General features: G+C 45.8%; 3 protein-coding genes across 3 annotated transcripts; 1 reads left to right on the forward strand and 2 right to left on the reverse strand.

Annotated features, from left to right (window-relative positions):
• Positions 1-4,319: 4,319 nt before the first annotated feature.
• On the forward strand, positions 4,320-5,459 carry LOC113209141 (60S ribosomal protein L39). Its single transcript, XM_026426518.2, has 3 exons — positions 4,320-4,456; positions 4,564-4,667; positions 5,328-5,459. Exons 1-3 carry the CDS (start codon positions 4,454-4,456, stop codon positions 5,374-5,376), a joined length of 156 nt encoding a protein of 51 aa, XP_026282303.1. The 5' UTR covers positions 4,320-4,453; the 3' UTR covers positions 5,377-5,459.
• A 730-nt stretch (positions 5,460-6,189) lies between these two features.
• On the reverse strand, positions 6,190-13,078 carry LOC113209140 (unconventional myosin ID). The gene is made up of 15 exons (XM_026426517.2): positions 12,899-13,078; positions 12,336-12,442; positions 12,056-12,251; positions 11,757-11,976; positions 11,465-11,674; positions 11,000-11,203; positions 10,697-10,898; positions 10,173-10,603; positions 9,766-10,010; positions 9,529-9,691; positions 9,096-9,262; positions 8,486-8,807; positions 8,022-8,165; positions 7,769-7,929; positions 6,190-7,689 (listed from the first exon to the last, which is right to left on the reverse strand). The coding sequence occupies exons 1-15, from the start codon at positions 12,985-12,987 to the stop codon at positions 7,479-7,481; spliced, it is 3,072 nt and encodes a 1,023-aa protein (XP_026282302.1). The 5' UTR covers positions 12,988-13,078; the 3' UTR covers positions 6,190-7,478.
• A 271-nt stretch (positions 13,079-13,349) lies between these two features.
• Positions 13,350-16,891, reverse strand: LOC113209177 (solute carrier family 2, facilitated glucose transporter member 3). Its single transcript, XM_052268904.1, has 7 exons — positions 16,356-16,891; positions 16,156-16,260; positions 15,638-16,064; positions 14,949-15,556; positions 14,762-14,864; positions 14,501-14,669; positions 13,350-14,411 (listed from the first exon to the last, which is right to left on the reverse strand). Exons 1-7 carry the CDS (start codon positions 16,467-16,469, stop codon positions 14,282-14,284), a joined length of 1,656 nt encoding a protein of 551 aa, XP_052124864.1. The 5' UTR covers positions 16,470-16,891; the 3' UTR covers positions 13,350-14,281.
• Positions 16,892-16,918: the final 27 nt, after the last annotated feature.

Genomic DNA, 16,918 nt, shown 5'->3' on the forward strand with positions numbered 1-16,918 from the left:
GACCATTTCGGTGTAGTATTCAGCTCGAATCGTCTCATGTCCTGTTCTATCTAATAAAGGCTGGACCAGAGCTAGGGTGTCATCGACATCCCCCACCCCCTCCCCCTCTCCCCATCCCACCCGACAAAACCCACTCAAACACACGCACGACGCACGGGAACGTCACAAATAATCACTTTGCACTTTGCGTGCCTAAATGAGACCCGAAATGAGAAGAGAGGTCCGACTTATTGTGTGAGGTGAGATGAAAATCCGTACCCTTACAGTAACCACTGTTTTCAAAACTTTCTCCTTCTATCCCCCATACATTTTTGATTCTGCCAACTATAGTCTGCAAAATAATGCACAGTCAAGTAGATTGGTGGTTAAGGCTTCTTTGGTCAATCGTTTATTTCATTTTGGCGCTGATCACTATTATCGTTTATTATGCACAAATGCCTTGTATTTGGTTTGTAGCGTTCCGTTTTAATGAACCCCACTCAAAACAATAGAAACTGTTCTCGGGCGGGCTGGCTGCGCCCCTGAACTTGGACTCGCGGGCGGGAGTCACGTTCACTGAACTCTTTGTGTACTTACTCGTCCCCCAGCAGCTCCACTCGGTGTCACTCACTCACTCACTCACTCACTCACTCACTCACTAACTCACTCACTAACTCGCTCACTCGCTCGCGCACTGTGTTCACTCTGTTGCGCGCGCCTCGGGCTCCTCGGCCTGCTTGTTCACGCGCGCATTGCGGCCTCTCGCCGCGGCCGGATCGGACAGTGACTGGAGGGGTGCGGTCCCCGGCGTTATATACGGGCCTAAGTGCGACGCCCGCCTCGCCCGCCCGGACCGCCCGCCCGGACAGAACGAGGAGCCGAACGGAGCCGAGCGCGGCGCCGAGTCTGCGCGGCCGAAGCAGGGCGACAGCCACCTCATGCAGGCAAGGACCGCCGACACCCCACCGATGTGCCCGAACCACCCCCGAAAAGCCATGAGCGCAGTCATGTCAAAGGGGTGAGGAAACTTGGGCTTGAACTCGGGCTCTACATCTACCGAGAAAACTCATTTTCAAGTAGTTGAGATCGAAGCGTGTGGTTTAGTTTCCTGCCCTTAAAATGACCGACACTTTAAAATGTTTACGATTTGGCCCTTCTGTGTTCTGTGTTCGCGGAGATGGAATTCCCTACCAAACCTGCGATATTGGTGCAGTCGGCAGGATACGTGAGCGTCGTTCCCAAGCCCAAGCACTCTCCATTGTGTCCCGGAGGAGGTCCTGCTCCACTGTAAATACGAGGTGGCTGATTAACCCTGCTCACTTCTGTAGTTATACTGTACCGCAGGCACGAGCGCCGGGCGGGCTTGCCTTTTTCGGGCTTTCCTTTTTCCTTAAAAAAATCAGACCGTGGGCTTGCCGTCAGTGACGCCAATTAGAAGGAGAAATAGGCAGGCGCGAAAGAGGAAAAGGCTGCGACTTCGCGGAAACCTCGAGCGAAGTAAGTACTGCCCTCCAGGCACTTTTCCTTCCCCTCGGTCAGAGACGATAACAATATCAAAAGGAAAACCGTGCAGGCGCAAAAGAGCTAAAAAACGTGGTGACTTTCTGGGAACTTCGAGCGATAGAGTGCCCCCTTTTTAAGGTCACTCACTAAATCACCATCACAAAAACATTTGATTGGCCTTATAGAGACATATCGAGAGATGAAAACTCCGCGGGGCACTTTCCCTTCCCCTGGTTCGTCCTATCTCGCAGCCAAAATGTGTTCATGGTGGTGCTATCGAACGCGACACGTCGCCGCCTCACCGCGAGTCGGGCGTCGTGTTTACTAGGAGGAGCCCCCCGCCGATCTGCGGTGCGGACGCTGCGGACTTGCTGGCCCGTGCGGCTTCGCGAACCTCGCGTGTCACACCAACAGCAGAGCCCACCCCCCCTCCCTCCCCTGCGGGTTATCTCCGAGCCGGTGTTTCGCTTATCCCGTCCCGCCCCAACCTACCTCCCCCCGCCCCGCCCTAACCCACCCCACCCCTCCTCGCTGTCTTTCCCCGAGGAGCGCCGAAATCCCTCTCTACAATGGACGGCATTCCTCGCCGATTCTGTCGGACCCGCAGCGGCAGAGGAGCTGGCCGGCCCGGGGCCCGCCCGGGCCCGCGGTCGTTGATCTGTTGACGGGTGAAGCACCCCGTCGCGCTCGCCAGGCCCGTCGTGCACCCCCACCGTCACCCGGGGGTGCTGTTCCCCGCGCGCCGCCCCCGCAGTGCGCTTTACAGCGCCACCCTATAGGAGGTGTCATTTGGCTGCGAAAACCCTTGGTGCCCAATAATATCGCAGGACTGGAAGACTCGCCCACCCTCACCCTGGAGGACGCCGTCGTCGAGGTCGCGGCCGCCCCGCCACGCTCCGCTGAGCGGCTGGGGGGAGGGTGCGAGGGCTGCGGCGCAAAATCGACAGGGTGGCACCTTTTTCTTCGCAGTGTCCGTGGTCCGGCAGAGGCAACTGGTTTGCGATCGAGTCGGGCTGAGACGAGACGACCAACCCCGGGCTGGAGCTGGAGGCTGGGCGAGGAAGCCGGCGAGCCGGCGCGGCGGCGGGACTGCTGGAGGCAGCTTCGCCGGACTACACGGGCCTCCCCCTCCCCCTCCCGATCTCCCCCGCCCGTGGAGCACAGGAGCACCTCGTCATTACGCTCACGCGTATGCCCCAGCCGTTCGCGGCGCCATCGGATGCTACACGGATGCTGCGTTTGTCGCGGGTTCGGCCCGCTTCAGTTCACTCCGCGCGGGACGCCTCTCTTCGGAGGCTCCTTCTGACGCGGGGGGGCGTCTGACGGGATCCTCTCAGAGGCGATCCTCCAGCAGCGTCCTGGAGTCTCAAAGGGGCGGAGGGCGATGAACCGCTGAGGCTGCATCCGGTGCCAGAGTCCCGCCCTACCGAAAGAGACGGAAAACGGATTTCGGATGCTGCCTGACTAACTGGTCCAAGCCGTGCCGCGAGTTAGGTGGCGTGTGCGTGGGACGGGCGTGGCGGGGCGTGGCGGGGCGTGGCGGGGCGTGGCGGGGCGGGGCTGCCCCCCGCGGGGCACGCCGTTCGCAGGACGCAAAGCCTGGCCACTGCGGCGCGGACTCTCCTAGGGCGTGCAGTGGTTGGTCAGGGCAGGGGCCAAGCTGATGGACGACTCCCGGTCGTCGGCGGCGCCGGTGTAGGTAGGATGACCCGCGAGTAGAGTGGTTTGATCGGTTTCCGCGGCTCGGCGGAGGTGCGGAGGGCGGAGGGGCAGGGGGGAGGGGGGCGACAGCGACAACACTGGCCGTGCAGCACCTGGCCGTGTGGTCAATACCCTCCTTACTCGAAGGCACAAATCCTGACAGAGAGACGTTTTTACGGTCAGGTGGTTTTCCTGCTTATTATAACCCGAAATTTAGTGCGGCATTTTTCGGTGAGTAGAAAAAGCGGGGGATAAGAGGGGGAGGGGGCAACCATCATTGCTGTCGAAATCTTCTTGCAGCGTCACAGGAGCCCTTTTCTTTAGTTTTCCTCCTTTGTGTACACTCTGTCGTCCCCGCCGCAGCCGCGCGCGCTCATTTCAATGCGTGTACCTCTCTCGCGAGTACAGTACCGCGCCGTGACATGTCCGTTCCGTTAGACCCCGCGCCCACGCTCGTGCTCGTGCCGGGCTGGGCCCGCGCCGGCCGCGCCCCGGGGGCCCGCGGGCTCCACCCGGCTCCAGCCGCCCTCATCGGGGACGGGGAGCAGATGAGATCGGCGCCGAGACTCATTTCTGAGAGGACAGTGGGATGTGTCGCACGGTCGCGGAGCGCACGCGGGCGGGAATAACACCTCGGGAGGGGGAAGTCAAGGGGCACGGGCCGTTCAACCTGAGGGCATCTTCGTGATGGGTCGCCATTCGGTCCGTGGGTGTCGTGAGGTGTCGCCTGCGCCGAGTGAACGGATCCGACCAAGTAAATTAAAAAGATCGTATCCTCTCTATGATAATAACCGCAAGTTTCTGTCAGAAATAAATTTTCCGTCTCTAATATCACTTTTCAAAATAGACAGGTTTTCTCTTGTGTGAGAAGAAATGCTCTACTCGGTTATTTCCCCCCTTCTCTGCGCCACAGTTCAAAATCTCGCGCGCCACTTAGGTTGGGCAGGAAGGGGGCGAAGCTACATCAATGCAAGGCAACATACTCACTGACTTGCGCCAAACTGGTTGCGCTGTCGTTGATATTCTCTCTCATTTGTACGTTCCTTTTGAAAAGGGATTTTCCATTTTTTACTGAATATTTTAGAGTTTATCAGTAAAACAATATTGAAAGAGGTGACGCTGGCCCCAAAAATGCGATGTTGGTACTTCCAGTTGTCGCAGCACTAGCGCTCCTAGCGGCAAAGACGCACAGCTGGCCTGAGTTCCGGTTCCAGCCCCAGCAACTAATATTGTTTCTCATTTTCCGTAGCGTGGCCACAGCGGACCCAAAATGGTAAGCTCCTCTTATCCATCGAATATTTCCACCATCATCATTGTTTAGGCCCAATTAATTGTATCTTTACTGAAATACTAAGTTGCATTTTCTATTTTTTATTTCAGTCGGGCCACAAGACATTTAAGATCAAGCAAAAGCTTGCAAAGAAGTTGAAGCAAAATAGGCCCATTCCCCAGTGGATTCGTATGCGGACAGGCAACACAATCAGGTAAGAATTTAAATTCTTATGTAGGTTTTCTCCTGTAACACTGCCGTTCGTCACTCGAACTGCTTGTTATTTCGGGCACATATTCCTGTGCTCCTGTAACTTAAATGTACCACCGGTTATCTGCTTAGGTTAGGCCGGTTGTGTGTGTGAGTGCCTCACTTAAAAGTACTACTAGATAGCGTGTATCTGTCAAGTGTGTTAGTTAATTGTTGTCAAATTAGCTATTTCTCTATTAGTATGTGGAATTGAGTTACGACCAATTTCGTTTCGTATGGGTAGGCGTTTTGTTTTGAGTTCCATAACCTCTTGTGTGTTCATGGTGTAGACATGTGTAGCTTTTCCTTTGGGAATAAATTTGTAGATGGACTTATTATTCTTCCTTAAAATCAACCTGCTGATGTGGTAGTAGTGTAGTAGACACTTCTTAGACCATTCAGTTGATTTATTCTTACCTACCATAGTTGTTTCTGCTAGTGTCAACTTAAAACACTGTGCTGATGTTGGGCTGTTCTGTTCATTTGTCTGTCCATGAGTCTGTTGAAAGAACATTGGAGATGGTGGGAACAGTAGTGTTCTTTTATTAGTACCATCATCAACTACAATGAGGAGATTCTGTGCTGGTGTCGTCATGTTCTTACACTCCCTTATTTTTTATTGCAGATACAACGCCAAGAGGCGTCACTGGAGGAGAACCAAGCTGAAGCTGTAAGCTGATGGCGCTTGTTTTGCCCGCATCCATACCTTTTTGTATGCTGTCATCATGTGGTGTCATTAAATTCTAATTATACTTCACTTTGTTTTGCGTTTTGTCTATCCCTGGAGACGTATTGAAGCTTGATGTCTTACTACTGACTTATGAACACTCGAATTTTTTTTTCTTGTTACTTTATTTGCAATATGTAAACAATCATACAAGATTTCCAGGCACTTGTAGACAGCCAGTTAACTTAATCACAAGCCTATGCGTTAACATCACACACATAGTACAGTGTATTCTAGAATTAAGCTGGCACAATTATTGGCACAAAATAATAAAAAAATTGCTTGCCAGCAGAATTAAGCTGGTAAAATATTTAGTCCTCTACTAAATGCTGAAATAATACAGATTGGAATGGCAAAATGTGCAAATTCTAACAATTAAAGTCGCTTTTCTTTTGCTCAACAGTAGCAAATACCAATTTCAGAAAAATGTCTTTTCATGCGAAACTAGAACATTTAACATAGCTCAATGTCAATCATTCCATTGGGAAGACTTCTTAAAGTTCACAGAAATTAAAATCAAATGCACTGACATTTTAGAAATTTCTTCACTCAATCTAGAAGGATAATAGATAAATTAAAAACGAATTACAACCATAATATGTAAGAGTAAGAAGCTGCATTGATGAAATACCCTCCTAAAAGTGATGAGCGCAACTGACTCCCATTACCGGTGGTACACAGAAAATAAGGCACATAGAAGGTAGTCCTCAGAACTCCACAGCCAAGGTGGGATACTTTAGTAGGTAAAATAATAAGTGTATTAAGAATATAATTTTACTTAATCTTGACTTAAGAGACACTTCGGACTATTGATAATATTTGCATCTCCAGGAACTACAAAATAGAACTCTCCCCAAAGAGGTAATAAAAAATCACAGATATTTTGCTTACAAAGTGCAAAAATAAATAAATAGTGCAGCACCAACGTTTCTTGTTTGAAACAAGGGTGAATATGGTCTATAAAGACGGTCAAAACTCATCAACAGTAAATGCTTACTCAATATTGTCTTTGTAGGGATTAGATTAGAAAATAGCTTCGTAATTGACTTTGAGATTAATGATTGGTGCGGCAATGTTTTCACAACGGAAGGTTTTTGTTATAATACAAAGTGAGAGGTATTAAAATGTCCATAGGATTTGATACAGATCGATTTTGATGTTACGGTATACTGATCAAGCTAACAGAGAGTTAAAGCTCCTCAGGATTAAATTCACACATTGTTCAAAAACTATGAAAGTCATGACATGATATACAAGAAATACACTCTTATTAAATACATAATGGCATTTTTAGATGAGAGCTCCACAGACAATGTACTTAAAAGCTAAAATGGGAATCAGTGCACTTCAGGAAGTGAAAGGTGTCAATTGAGAATATAAGATGATGTGTCTTATATGAGGACAATTAAATAGGAATACTTTTTTCAATACACAGCAACTATAAGGCAACTAAAAGAAAATTCATTCAACAAACTTTGGTAACTAATAGGTAGTACAATAGCAATATTAAGGAGGGAAATAACCATAACATACTACCTTTAATACACCTTAGAAACAAATATTAGCACACAATTTATGATAGTAAAATAAACACAGCATACCAAAATCAAACATGAAAGTACAGAAAGACTAGAAACAGACTTAAAATATCAGTATTTTAGGAGAAACGTTCTAAGAGGAAATAAAGGTGGACCCAAAATGATCCACATTCACTTGCAATAAAATATTTTGCATCTCTCCAAAAAGAATAAAAAATAATCAAAATTTGTTAAAAATTCTGCAAAACTGATACTTGATACTAATACATTTTAGCCTTCAGACTTCCATAAGTCAAATGTATTGGTGTTATAAAATATTCATTCATAGAAAAACAATGAAAGAAATGCTAAAACTAATGTAAAAAAAAAAGGTGAAAACACCAACTAAAAGCACAAACCTGGATGAAACCAGTGTAAATAGAATTACTAGTTGCCTACATTCATAATGTAAGCAGAAATAAAAAATAATTAACAAGGTCGTTAACAGTTGCAGTGGCTTACACAAGTTTGCCTAGCGGGTGGGAGGTGGAGGTGGTGCTTGCCGTTGTGGCACTGCAAATGAAGAGGGCAGAGTGTAGACAATTGTCCCACTCTTTTCAGCACGGAATCCTGGTTCGGTGATATTAGGAGATGTTTCTACAATCAAAGACCGTTTCTTTTTGCCCAACATGATTGGGAATTTGGGGGCAACATTAACTCGCAGGTCTTCTCCATTTCGCAGCCTGAAATGCATTACAATCAATATTTCAGGTAACAATAGTCATGGATTTTCAAATTTGAGGAATGATTGCACAAACTTACTGTGAATATCTAGAACACAATACTCCTACAAGTTCTCCAATACGATCCTCTCTTGACTGGGATCTAGATTGTGGTTCCAGAGAAATGACTAGGTCATTGTCTTTACTAGAATGAATGACAATGAGCTGGTCTTGGCCAGGAGTTAAACTGAGTCCTGTAACCTTCAAAAGAACATTTTGAACAGAAAATTAGAAAGACTAACCGGTAAGAAGGTTGAATTTTCTTAGAATTATTGAGCATGAGATTTTCATACCTCTGATATGGGCCACCCCCTTTTCATTGGCTTAAATCTCTTTTCTGGGTCAAGCTTGTAAATATGCGAGTCACTTACAAGGAGGACTCTTTGTGCAATTTTATTGAATCTATTGACTTTCCGAACAAATGAAGAAAACATGACCTAAATATGGGAAAAGAATCCATTAAATAAATGATAAGATAGTACTTCATTTAAAATACAACTCTCTAAGTATTCATATGGAATATATAGTACAGCTGTATCTAGTTAGGAGAGCTAAACGCGAGAGCGCAAAATGATAGCCGAGAGCGAAGAACCGGTGGCCGAACCCCGACCCGAGTGACCCGAGCTGCCGTTCTTCCGTAACCACCGCACCGATTCTTCGCTCTCGGCTATCACTTTGCGCTCTCGCGTTTAGCTCTCGGCTTTAGCTCTCCTAACTAAATACAGCTTCCATGGAGTTCAATTTGTAAATGACTTACCATTCTTAGTCTTTCAGAATTCTTAATATTATTCACACTAGACTTGAAGAGATCAGAATTTGCATTCTCATCAGGCTTTGAAAGATAGTCACCATCCCAACTACGCTCCTGTCCATATAGTCTTCTCTGATTTTTAAGGGCAGAAGCAGCAGCCACTTTCAGCCTTAACTGTGCCCAATCTTGCCGAGGCACTTTATGTAGGATCATCCACGCCCACCATCGCTCAAACATGGCACGCAGCTTGGGGTATGTAGGACGAATGGCAACACTCATCACAGGCCACTGGATACTTTTTCCGTAATCTCTCATATGTTTGGCTCCTCTGTGAGGTATTGTAAGACATGGTATTAGATATTAAAGAACAAAGTATGATCAAGAATGTGTACTGGCCCAGATCAAAATCAAAGTAGAATAGAAAGAAAAAAATTGTAGAAAATTATACATTAAAACTTTAGATAGTTATGCAGTCATGCAAAATAGATAATATGCTAGAGGGTAAAAATGAGGAAACGGTATCGTGAAATTGAGTCCAGAAATGCAGATAGGCATAAAACACCAGAGCAATTAGCATAACAATAAATTAAAGTAAAACACTTGAAAGCACACTTACTTAAAACTGGAAGCGAGTTGCGAAATATAGGAACGCAACTTGTAGGCATGATAGTACCTCATGATGACAAGAGCAGCCTTCATTTTACGGTACTGCATGCGTGCTAGAGTACCTCTCCATACTTTCTGAAGTAGTACTACAATGCTTGGTATCAATTCAGCTCGAGCCTATTACAAAAAAATGACAAAAAAAACAACAGATATACATCTAAGTTACATTCTCCATGCATTTATGCAATATCCAATTTTCTAAGAAGTTGTCAACGACAGATGCACATGCAATTAGAGCATAAATGACAACGGAGACACATGCAAACATATAACAGCTAATTTTTCATTTAGATAGATAGATAAATAAGAAACAAAAAATGAACAGGTCTACTTTGGGACCCAACAACAAACAGACTTAAAATAAAAAAAATAAAAATAATTACATTTTCGAGAGAAAACAGGGTAGCTGGAGTTCTAATGAATAGCTTAGTATGGCCATATTTGACATCATTAGCAAAGCCCCTTTCATTTATGAGAACTTTGGTCCCTTCTTTCTGGGAGCCTCCCTTGAAGTTAGGCCATGTATACTTGGAAATCATTTTGTACCTGTAAAACCCAAATATATTACACTAAAAACAAAAGTTGGTGGTTAGTGGGTGAAGTGGGATCAATTGCCTCACCGTTTCAAGAAACGATCATAGCTGACACGATGCACAAATCCAGCCCTTCTAACTCTAGTGTTTTCAACAAGTCCTAGGTAAGAAACCTGATGCTGAACTCTTTCAGCATCAAATGCTACTGGAGACTTCAGTTCATTTGGTTTAATACAGCGGACATAAAAAGGAACTTTACTTGTTAAGTTCTTAACAAGTGCAATCATTGATGCTTTGAACAATGCACCAGCTGTCATGGGCCTTTTAGTAGTCTAAATAAGAGGAAAAATATGAATTAGATAGGAAAGAAAGAAAAATCCACCAGTTTTCACTTTCAATGCAGAGTGAACCACAATGTGGTCACATTTTGCAAGGATTGCCAGCCCCCTTTCACCACCTTACTGAATATGTTACAGTAGTTTACAAATACTGACCTTTGTTATGTCTTCAGCACCTTCTGGCCACATAGAACTGATATTTTTATCAGATGAATTATAAAGTAACCGTTTAAAATCTTGAAAAACTGTATCCTTATTCTTTTCCAGAAAGCCAGTGATACCATATTTTACATCTCCAGCATAGTGCCGAATTTTGAACTCCTCTTTGTGCTTCAAAGTCTTGTCACTTGGAACAATTTGACGGCTTGAATAATGAGCATTTCCTTTGAGTTTGTTATCAAAAGCCTCTACAATCATTTCATCAGTTACTTTTCCAACATTTAAGCATGCTTCATCAAGAACTGCCAGAACACCATTGTGTGGTTTCTCCACAAGTTCACAAATAACCTGGTTATTGAAATAATCAATATTGGTCCATTCAATACCCTCATTCTTGTACTCCTCCTGTTCTTGCTTCAATACCAACTCTGTAAGTAAAACAAAATTACAAATTAGGATAATAGATAAAGCTTCTATTTGTATTTCTGCAGATCAATTGGAGTTTGAAACTTTTTTCCCACCAATAAAAAGCTGTTGTAATTTTTCATTGCAGTAATTGATACAAAATTGTTCAAACCCGTTGGCATCAAAAACTTCAAATCCATAAATATCAAGTACACCAATGACAGTGCCTTTAAATCGGTGGTATACAAGCTTTTCATCAACATTAATAGCAGTGTTAATTCTCTTCACAATCCATTGGAACAATCTTTCATACACAGCCTGAAGAGAACAAGCATTGAATTAGCAGTAAAGTTTTGGTAAGATGACAAGGAAGGATCTACTAATCTACTATCATACAAACTATTGGTAATTAATCACACCTTAGCCAAGGCATCTCTGCCAGTTTCTGCCTGATTTGTGGTGTGTGTCTTCTGCATCACTTCCCCACGCGCAGCAATAACTCTCTCAGTTAAGGCAGCCTTTAGGTCACTTGCTCTGAGACAGAGTAGCTTTGCAACAATGTCCAGTTCTTTCTTGGTAGCAATGTCAGTGGAGTCATCAGATGAGGCAAATTTAAGATTACCCTGAAAACAAAAGTGTAATTACAATTTTCATAGCTAATTGATTTCAATCAATTGTCTTTTTTTTTCTTTTTTTTTTTTTGCATTGTAAGCTGAGTGAATTGCTGACCATCACCACCAATGACTGAGATAAAAAGCAGAAGGTTGCTATTCAAGTTAGTGGTATCTTATCTGCCTTATCAGTTTATGATAAAGATTCTTAGACCAGCAAAAGCAAAAATGATTAAGCAAATGGCTAAAATCTTCTCATCTTAATAAACTTACCAGATGCAAAATTGCCGCCACTATTCTCCAAACTGTATCCACTTCATCATCAGTAAAGCCAAGTGTGCGGAAAGCAGACTGTGTTGCTCTGTGATCAGTACGATCTTCACTTCCAACCCTTGTCCCACTATGCTGAGTGTAAACATATTTTGCTGGATCACGACTCAGTTGGAGGTTTTTCAAATCATTTTCATTGCAACCACTTAGTAGCTAGAAATATTTAAAAAAATAAAAGCTACAATTAATCATTGTTATTAAGTAACCAATCAATATAAATTTTCACATTACATACTTGGTAAAAACTATGGAAGTTTCTTTCTCCAGGTTGTTGTACAACAACTCTAGACTTTTCTAAAAGATAATTATTAATATGTCCACCGAGGGGATCACCTTTGAAATCAAAGTTTATGTCCATATATTTTCCAAAACGGGATGAGTTGTCATTTCGATTTGTTTTTGCATTCCCAAACCCTTCAAGGATAGCATTGGACTGCAGTAGAACATCTTTAACTCTAATAATGAGAAAAACATTTGTTAACAGTGGTAATAGCACATTAAACGTGTAGTTTGAAATTTACAAACTGCACTTGCCTCTCAATCTCTTTCTGACCACCCACATTGGTGACAGCTGCAATATATTTCATAATAATCTTAGATGCTTCAGTTTTTCCACTGCCTGATTCACCACTGATAACAATGCAGGTGTCTCGGCCTTGTTGCTTCATTTGCTTGTGAGCAGCATCCGCAATAGCAAATATATGAGGAGGGTTCTCAAATAACTCACGGCCTGCCAAAATCATTGTTAAAAGATTAATAAGTAAGCCATGCAACAGGTGCATCTCAAAACTGCTTTAAATTCTTAGACACAAACCTTTGTATTGGGAAATCTGTTCCGGTCCGTAGATGTTTGTTGTACGGTAAGGATTTACAGACACACATACTTCACCTATGTAAGTATAAATTTTGCCTGCATTAAATCTGAAAAGTGAAAAATTATTATGATTCCTCTGACATTTCCAGCACAAACTTCTTAACACTTAAAATTCGAAATTTTAAAACTATCAAATAACTTGATGCGTGAAAAAGAAAATAAAGTAATGACAGGTATGGTTGAAAGAGAAGTCAAGTGTATGAGGTATATAGGTATGAGTCATAGAAGCAACATATTCCCGGCATTTCGGCGTTGACACAAATCAAACGAGAGCATTGGCCCATTAATTAGGAAGCTCTGATAAAACAGCTGACAGTGCGGTCCATTTAAATAACACATTGTCAGTATATATAAACATCAAATGTAAATAAACAACAGAATTGTGCCAAGGCTACCTTAGCCACACCCCTTAACCAAAAACTGAATGGACAGATATATCATCTTTTTTACAGGACAATCTGGCAATGAAACTATTGCTGAAGGAAAATGAAGCTTGTTTTTACCTAATTTGCAGGTTGTGCATAAAATTTTCAATGGTTATTTGGTCCAAAAGGACAAAATCGCCGACACCGACTTGTTCGTGACCCGCCATCTCTGGAGACGTTTGGTCTTCTTCTCCCTCTCTCCCTCTCCCTTCTCCTTGGCAGAAGAAACTTTCGATTCGTTCCTCGCAGCGAGAAGTCACTACTGACACGTCCGCGACAGTGCTGCCCACTATGGTGGCGCCTCGGCCAACTAAGACAAGAATTCATTGTTCTCTGCGCGTGCCGCGGCGCCGCGGCCGCGGGCACGAACGAATGGCCCGCCCTTGCCGGCCAATTTGTGTGCGCGCTGAGTGTGCTTGCCCGCTGTACATCGAAGTATGATGAGTGGCCTATGCAACAGGCGGCAGCAATCGGTTGTAATAGAAAACACAAGGAAGGAAGGATTCCTGTCAATTAATAAACAGAAAAAAAAAAAACGAAAATTGTTTATTTCTTTCCAAGGTGTTTATTACTTTTGAAAGAAAATCCTGAATGCTGGAGAGCAGAGTGCAAAAAATGATAAATATATGTAAACGGAAGAGCTCCGTTTAAAAAAATACTGATTACACCTACAGCATACCATTACAATTAAAAATTTCATTCTCTGATAGTAAGCCACATAATTTCAACGGGCAATTGACGGCATAACATCTAAAATACCCTTTCAGACATTTTCAAAATCCAACTGAGTTAAGTAAGTAGCTGGATAATGAAAGAAATTTACCATGTAATCAGTCTTGGATGCTGTATGATACATATGGAAGACATAGGCTATCTGACATGATATAAACTGGCTTCAAATATTGCCGAAGATCTACCACAAAAAATTTGTACAAAAACTGGCATATAGAAAAAATACTTGTAAAAAAAAGATATAGCATAAAAACAGTTTTTAAAATGTCTATCAAAGTTTACACATAGTTTTTGTGACAAGCTCCTCATTAGTTCAAAAAGAGCAAATAAGTTAATTAATAGAGATTCATTCATTAAAAGTACACATACTTGAGTTTTGTGCCTTGTAGAGTCAAACTTTAACATTTATTGTGCAAAAAATTCTTACCCGGGCTAGAAATTAACCCACTGCATGGGTATTCAATAAAGTATTATAATAAAATTATCAGATAAGTAACAAGGTCTATAAAATTCATCACAGTCATAAAAGTAGCACTAGAATGCCATATAAAAATGAGAGAATGCCCCTTTTCAAGATTTTTTGAATTACAACAAACTGCAACATTAAGTAACAAACACACATACTGTCAGAGTACCCTGTTCTTACGTCATTGAGTTATTATAGCTAAATTAAAGTCATAGTCTTAAACTTATTTTTAAAAACAGCTGGGGTGACAGTTTAGTATATTTTTATGGAGATTCTTCACAGTGCAGTGGTTGGGGAGGCTTAACATCTTTGGCAACAGTGCTCCTGAAGCCCTTTCGAAGCATATCAGCAATTTCAGCTGTATCTCGACCCTTTGTCTCCGGGAGGTATATTCTGTTAAATAAATGAAAGTTCAATTGTTGAAAAAGTACATTTTCATAGTCGGTTTTGGGAAAAACTTATAGTATTTTGATTCAACTTACTTAAGGATAACAAACTGCAAAGCAGTGAAACCTGCAAAAACATAAAATGAGGCAGGACCAATTTCCGCCTGCATTGCAGGGAAGGCCAAGGCAACAACAAAGTTGCCACCCCAATTTGCAAGACTTCCTAAAGCCATGCCAAGTGGTCTTGGTCCAACATCAAAAATTTCTGCAAGAAAAAATTGTACATTTAATCATAACCGTTTTCACCTCTGACTATTATTTTCCTCTGTCTTAGACAACACAAAAATATGGACTTACCTGATCCAATAAAATAGGGTATGGGACCCATTCCCAAGCCATACACGAGGACGTATGCGAGCACCGACACAGTTGCAACGTACGGCATCCATGTGTACACATCCTAGAAAACAAACACAACAAACGATTAAGAACACCAACATCTAGGGAGCGCCTTGGGAGGGAACGAACCGGCTGTTGAACTCACGATGGTGAGGATGGAGGTGCCGAGCAGCGAGAGGAAGACGACGGCCGAGGTGGTGCTGAGCATCATGAGCGGGCGCCGGCCGCTGCCGTTGACGAGGGGCACCGCCAGCACGCTGGTCGCGAAGTTGATGGCCCCGCAGCCCAGAGTGGCGTACTGGCTCTGCGTCGTGGTGAGTCCGGCGGTTTGGAACACGGAGGACGAGTAGTAGAACACGGCGTTGATGCCGCTGAACTGCTGGCCGCCGCACAGGGTCACGACCAGCACGACGGGCAGCAGCAGCTCGGGCGACCGCAGCACCCTGCCCATGGTCCAGTCGCCCTGGTGCCCGAGGGCCGCGGCCTCCTCGCTGCGCCCGCCGGGCCCGCCCGCGCCCCCCGCCGGCGAGTCGGAGGCGCTCTTGTGGGCCATGCGCAGGGCGCGCAGCTCCTCGCTCAGGCGCTCCTCGGGCTGCCGCCGGATGCGCGACAGCTCCTGCACGCCGCGGTGCTCCTCGCCGCGCACCAGGTACAGGTACTTGGGGGACTCGGGGAGCGCGGGCACCAGCAGCCCGCACACCACGGCCAGGGGCCCGAACAGCGCCAGGAGCACGTGCCACAAGGCCTCGTTACCTGCCGGGTCAAAGGTCAAAAGTCACTCAATCCAGGGACTTATAAGGTCTACATGGAGCAGCGGCGGCAACAGCAACATACCGAACAGCCAGTCGAGCCCGGCGAACTGTCCGGCGAACACTCCGAAGTTGATGCCCATGGGGCAGATGACGCCCAGCGCGCCCCGCAGGTGCACGGGGGCCAGCTCCGTGAGGTACATGGGCATGGCGCTGGTGGTGAGTCCGGAGGACAGGCCCACGACGAGCCTGGCCATCATGAGCATCTCCACCGAGTTGGCGTACTTGCACACGAGGAACAGCAGCGCGCCGACGACGCTGAGCGCCATGGCGATGCCCAGGGCGCCCTTGCGCCCGAAGCGGTCCGCCACCCAGCCGCCAGACATGGAGGCCGTCATGGCGCCCACCAGGAACATGGACACGACGACGGACCACAGCAGGTCGAGCTGGCCGTGCGTCAGCGAGACGTCATAGTGCGCCGCCACGCTCGCGTTGCAGAAGTCCTTGATGATCTGCGGGGAGTGCGCCGCGTCAGTAAGTCTGTGCCGGTCGTGTGACCAGGGTCAGGGTCGGCCTGTATGGGGCTCCGCTCAGGATACTCACAACGGCCGGGGTGTTGATGACGCCGATGTTGAAGCCGACCGGGAGCGCGGCGCCTAGCGAGGACACGGCCGCGGCCAGGATCAGCAGCGGAGTCCATCCTACGGCCTAGGGAAGAGAGAGAGACGGTCAGGGAGGTGCGCAAAGAGCACACGTCAAAGGGCTCCCGAACATGCAGCCGCCTCCCGGGACGTAAGCAGTACCTTGTTCGGCCGCAGCTCGCCGTTCGAGCCGGCGTGGGTCCTCGCCCCCATCAGGATGGGTACGCTGCACTCCGTCACCAGGCCGTTCTCGTCCGAGTTGTCCATGGCAGGCATGCAACGCCCACGGGCCTACACCCTGCGCATGCGGAGGGAATGGACACAAGCGACATGAAGCATCCGCCAGGCAAATGTGAGAAAAGGAGGGGGGGGGGCATAGCACCCTGGAGAATCCATATCTATACCGGGTTCCCTCTGCTCAAAAGTATCGTTATCTTTTATTCCGCGCGGAAAATTCCCCCCAGTGCCATAGCCGCAGCTTGGGGTCACCCGAACCCTCCTATGGGCTGGCCCGCAGTCTATGCTGCTGGCTCAAAGATAGCCAGTCATTCATTGCGCAAGGTTGATTGGCAGAGTACTACAAACAATTATTTGTTATCACTGGCGGCGATGACGGTCGTGGATCCCGCGTGAGGTACACATTACGCACTATCCTCCTGCCGAAGGAGTTGGAGAAGACGGAAGAAGTCGCCACGATGGGCCGATGGGTGAATGACCCCCCCCCC

This window comes from Frankliniella occidentalis, unplaced genomic scaffold (genome assembly GCF_000697945.3).
Source record: "Frankliniella occidentalis isolate FOCC.00 unplaced genomic scaffold, Focc_3.1 Scaffold79, whole genome shotgun sequence".
NCBI lineage: Eukaryota > Metazoa > Arthropoda > Insecta > Thysanoptera > Thripidae > Frankliniella > Frankliniella occidentalis.

Excerpts from the sequence above, each read along its gene's own strand:
- LOC113209141 (XM_026426518.2), top strand. Across the intron at positions 4,668-5,327 it reads CGGACAGGCAACACAATCAG|ATACAACGCCAAGAGGCGTC; the intron begins GTAAGAATTTAA and ends TTTTTATTGCAG.
- LOC113209140 (XM_026426517.2), bottom strand. The coding sequence starts at position 12,987 with ATGGCGGGTCACGAACAAGTCGGTGTCGGCGATTTTGTCCTTTTGGAC. Across the intron at positions 12,443-12,898 it reads ATGCACAACCTGCAAATTAG|ATTTAATGCAGGCAAAATTT; the intron begins GTAAAAACAAGC and ends TTCACTTTTCAG. Across the intron at positions 10,604-10,696 it reads ATTACAACAGCTTTTTATTG|AGTTGGTATTGAAGCAAGAA; the intron begins GTGGGAAAAAAG and ends TTTTACTTACAG.
- LOC113209177 (XM_052268904.1), bottom strand. The coding sequence starts at position 16,469 with ATGCCTGCCATGGACAACTCGGACGAGAACGGCCTGGTGACGGAGTGC. Across the intron at positions 14,865-14,948 it reads GCACCTCCATCCTCACCATC|GATGTGTACACATGGATGCC; the intron begins GTGAGTTCAACA and ends TTTGTTTTCTAG. Across the intron at positions 14,412-14,500 it reads TTGCAGTTTGTTATCCTTAA|AATATACCTCCCGGAGACAA; the intron begins GTAAGTTGAATC and ends TTTATTTAACAG.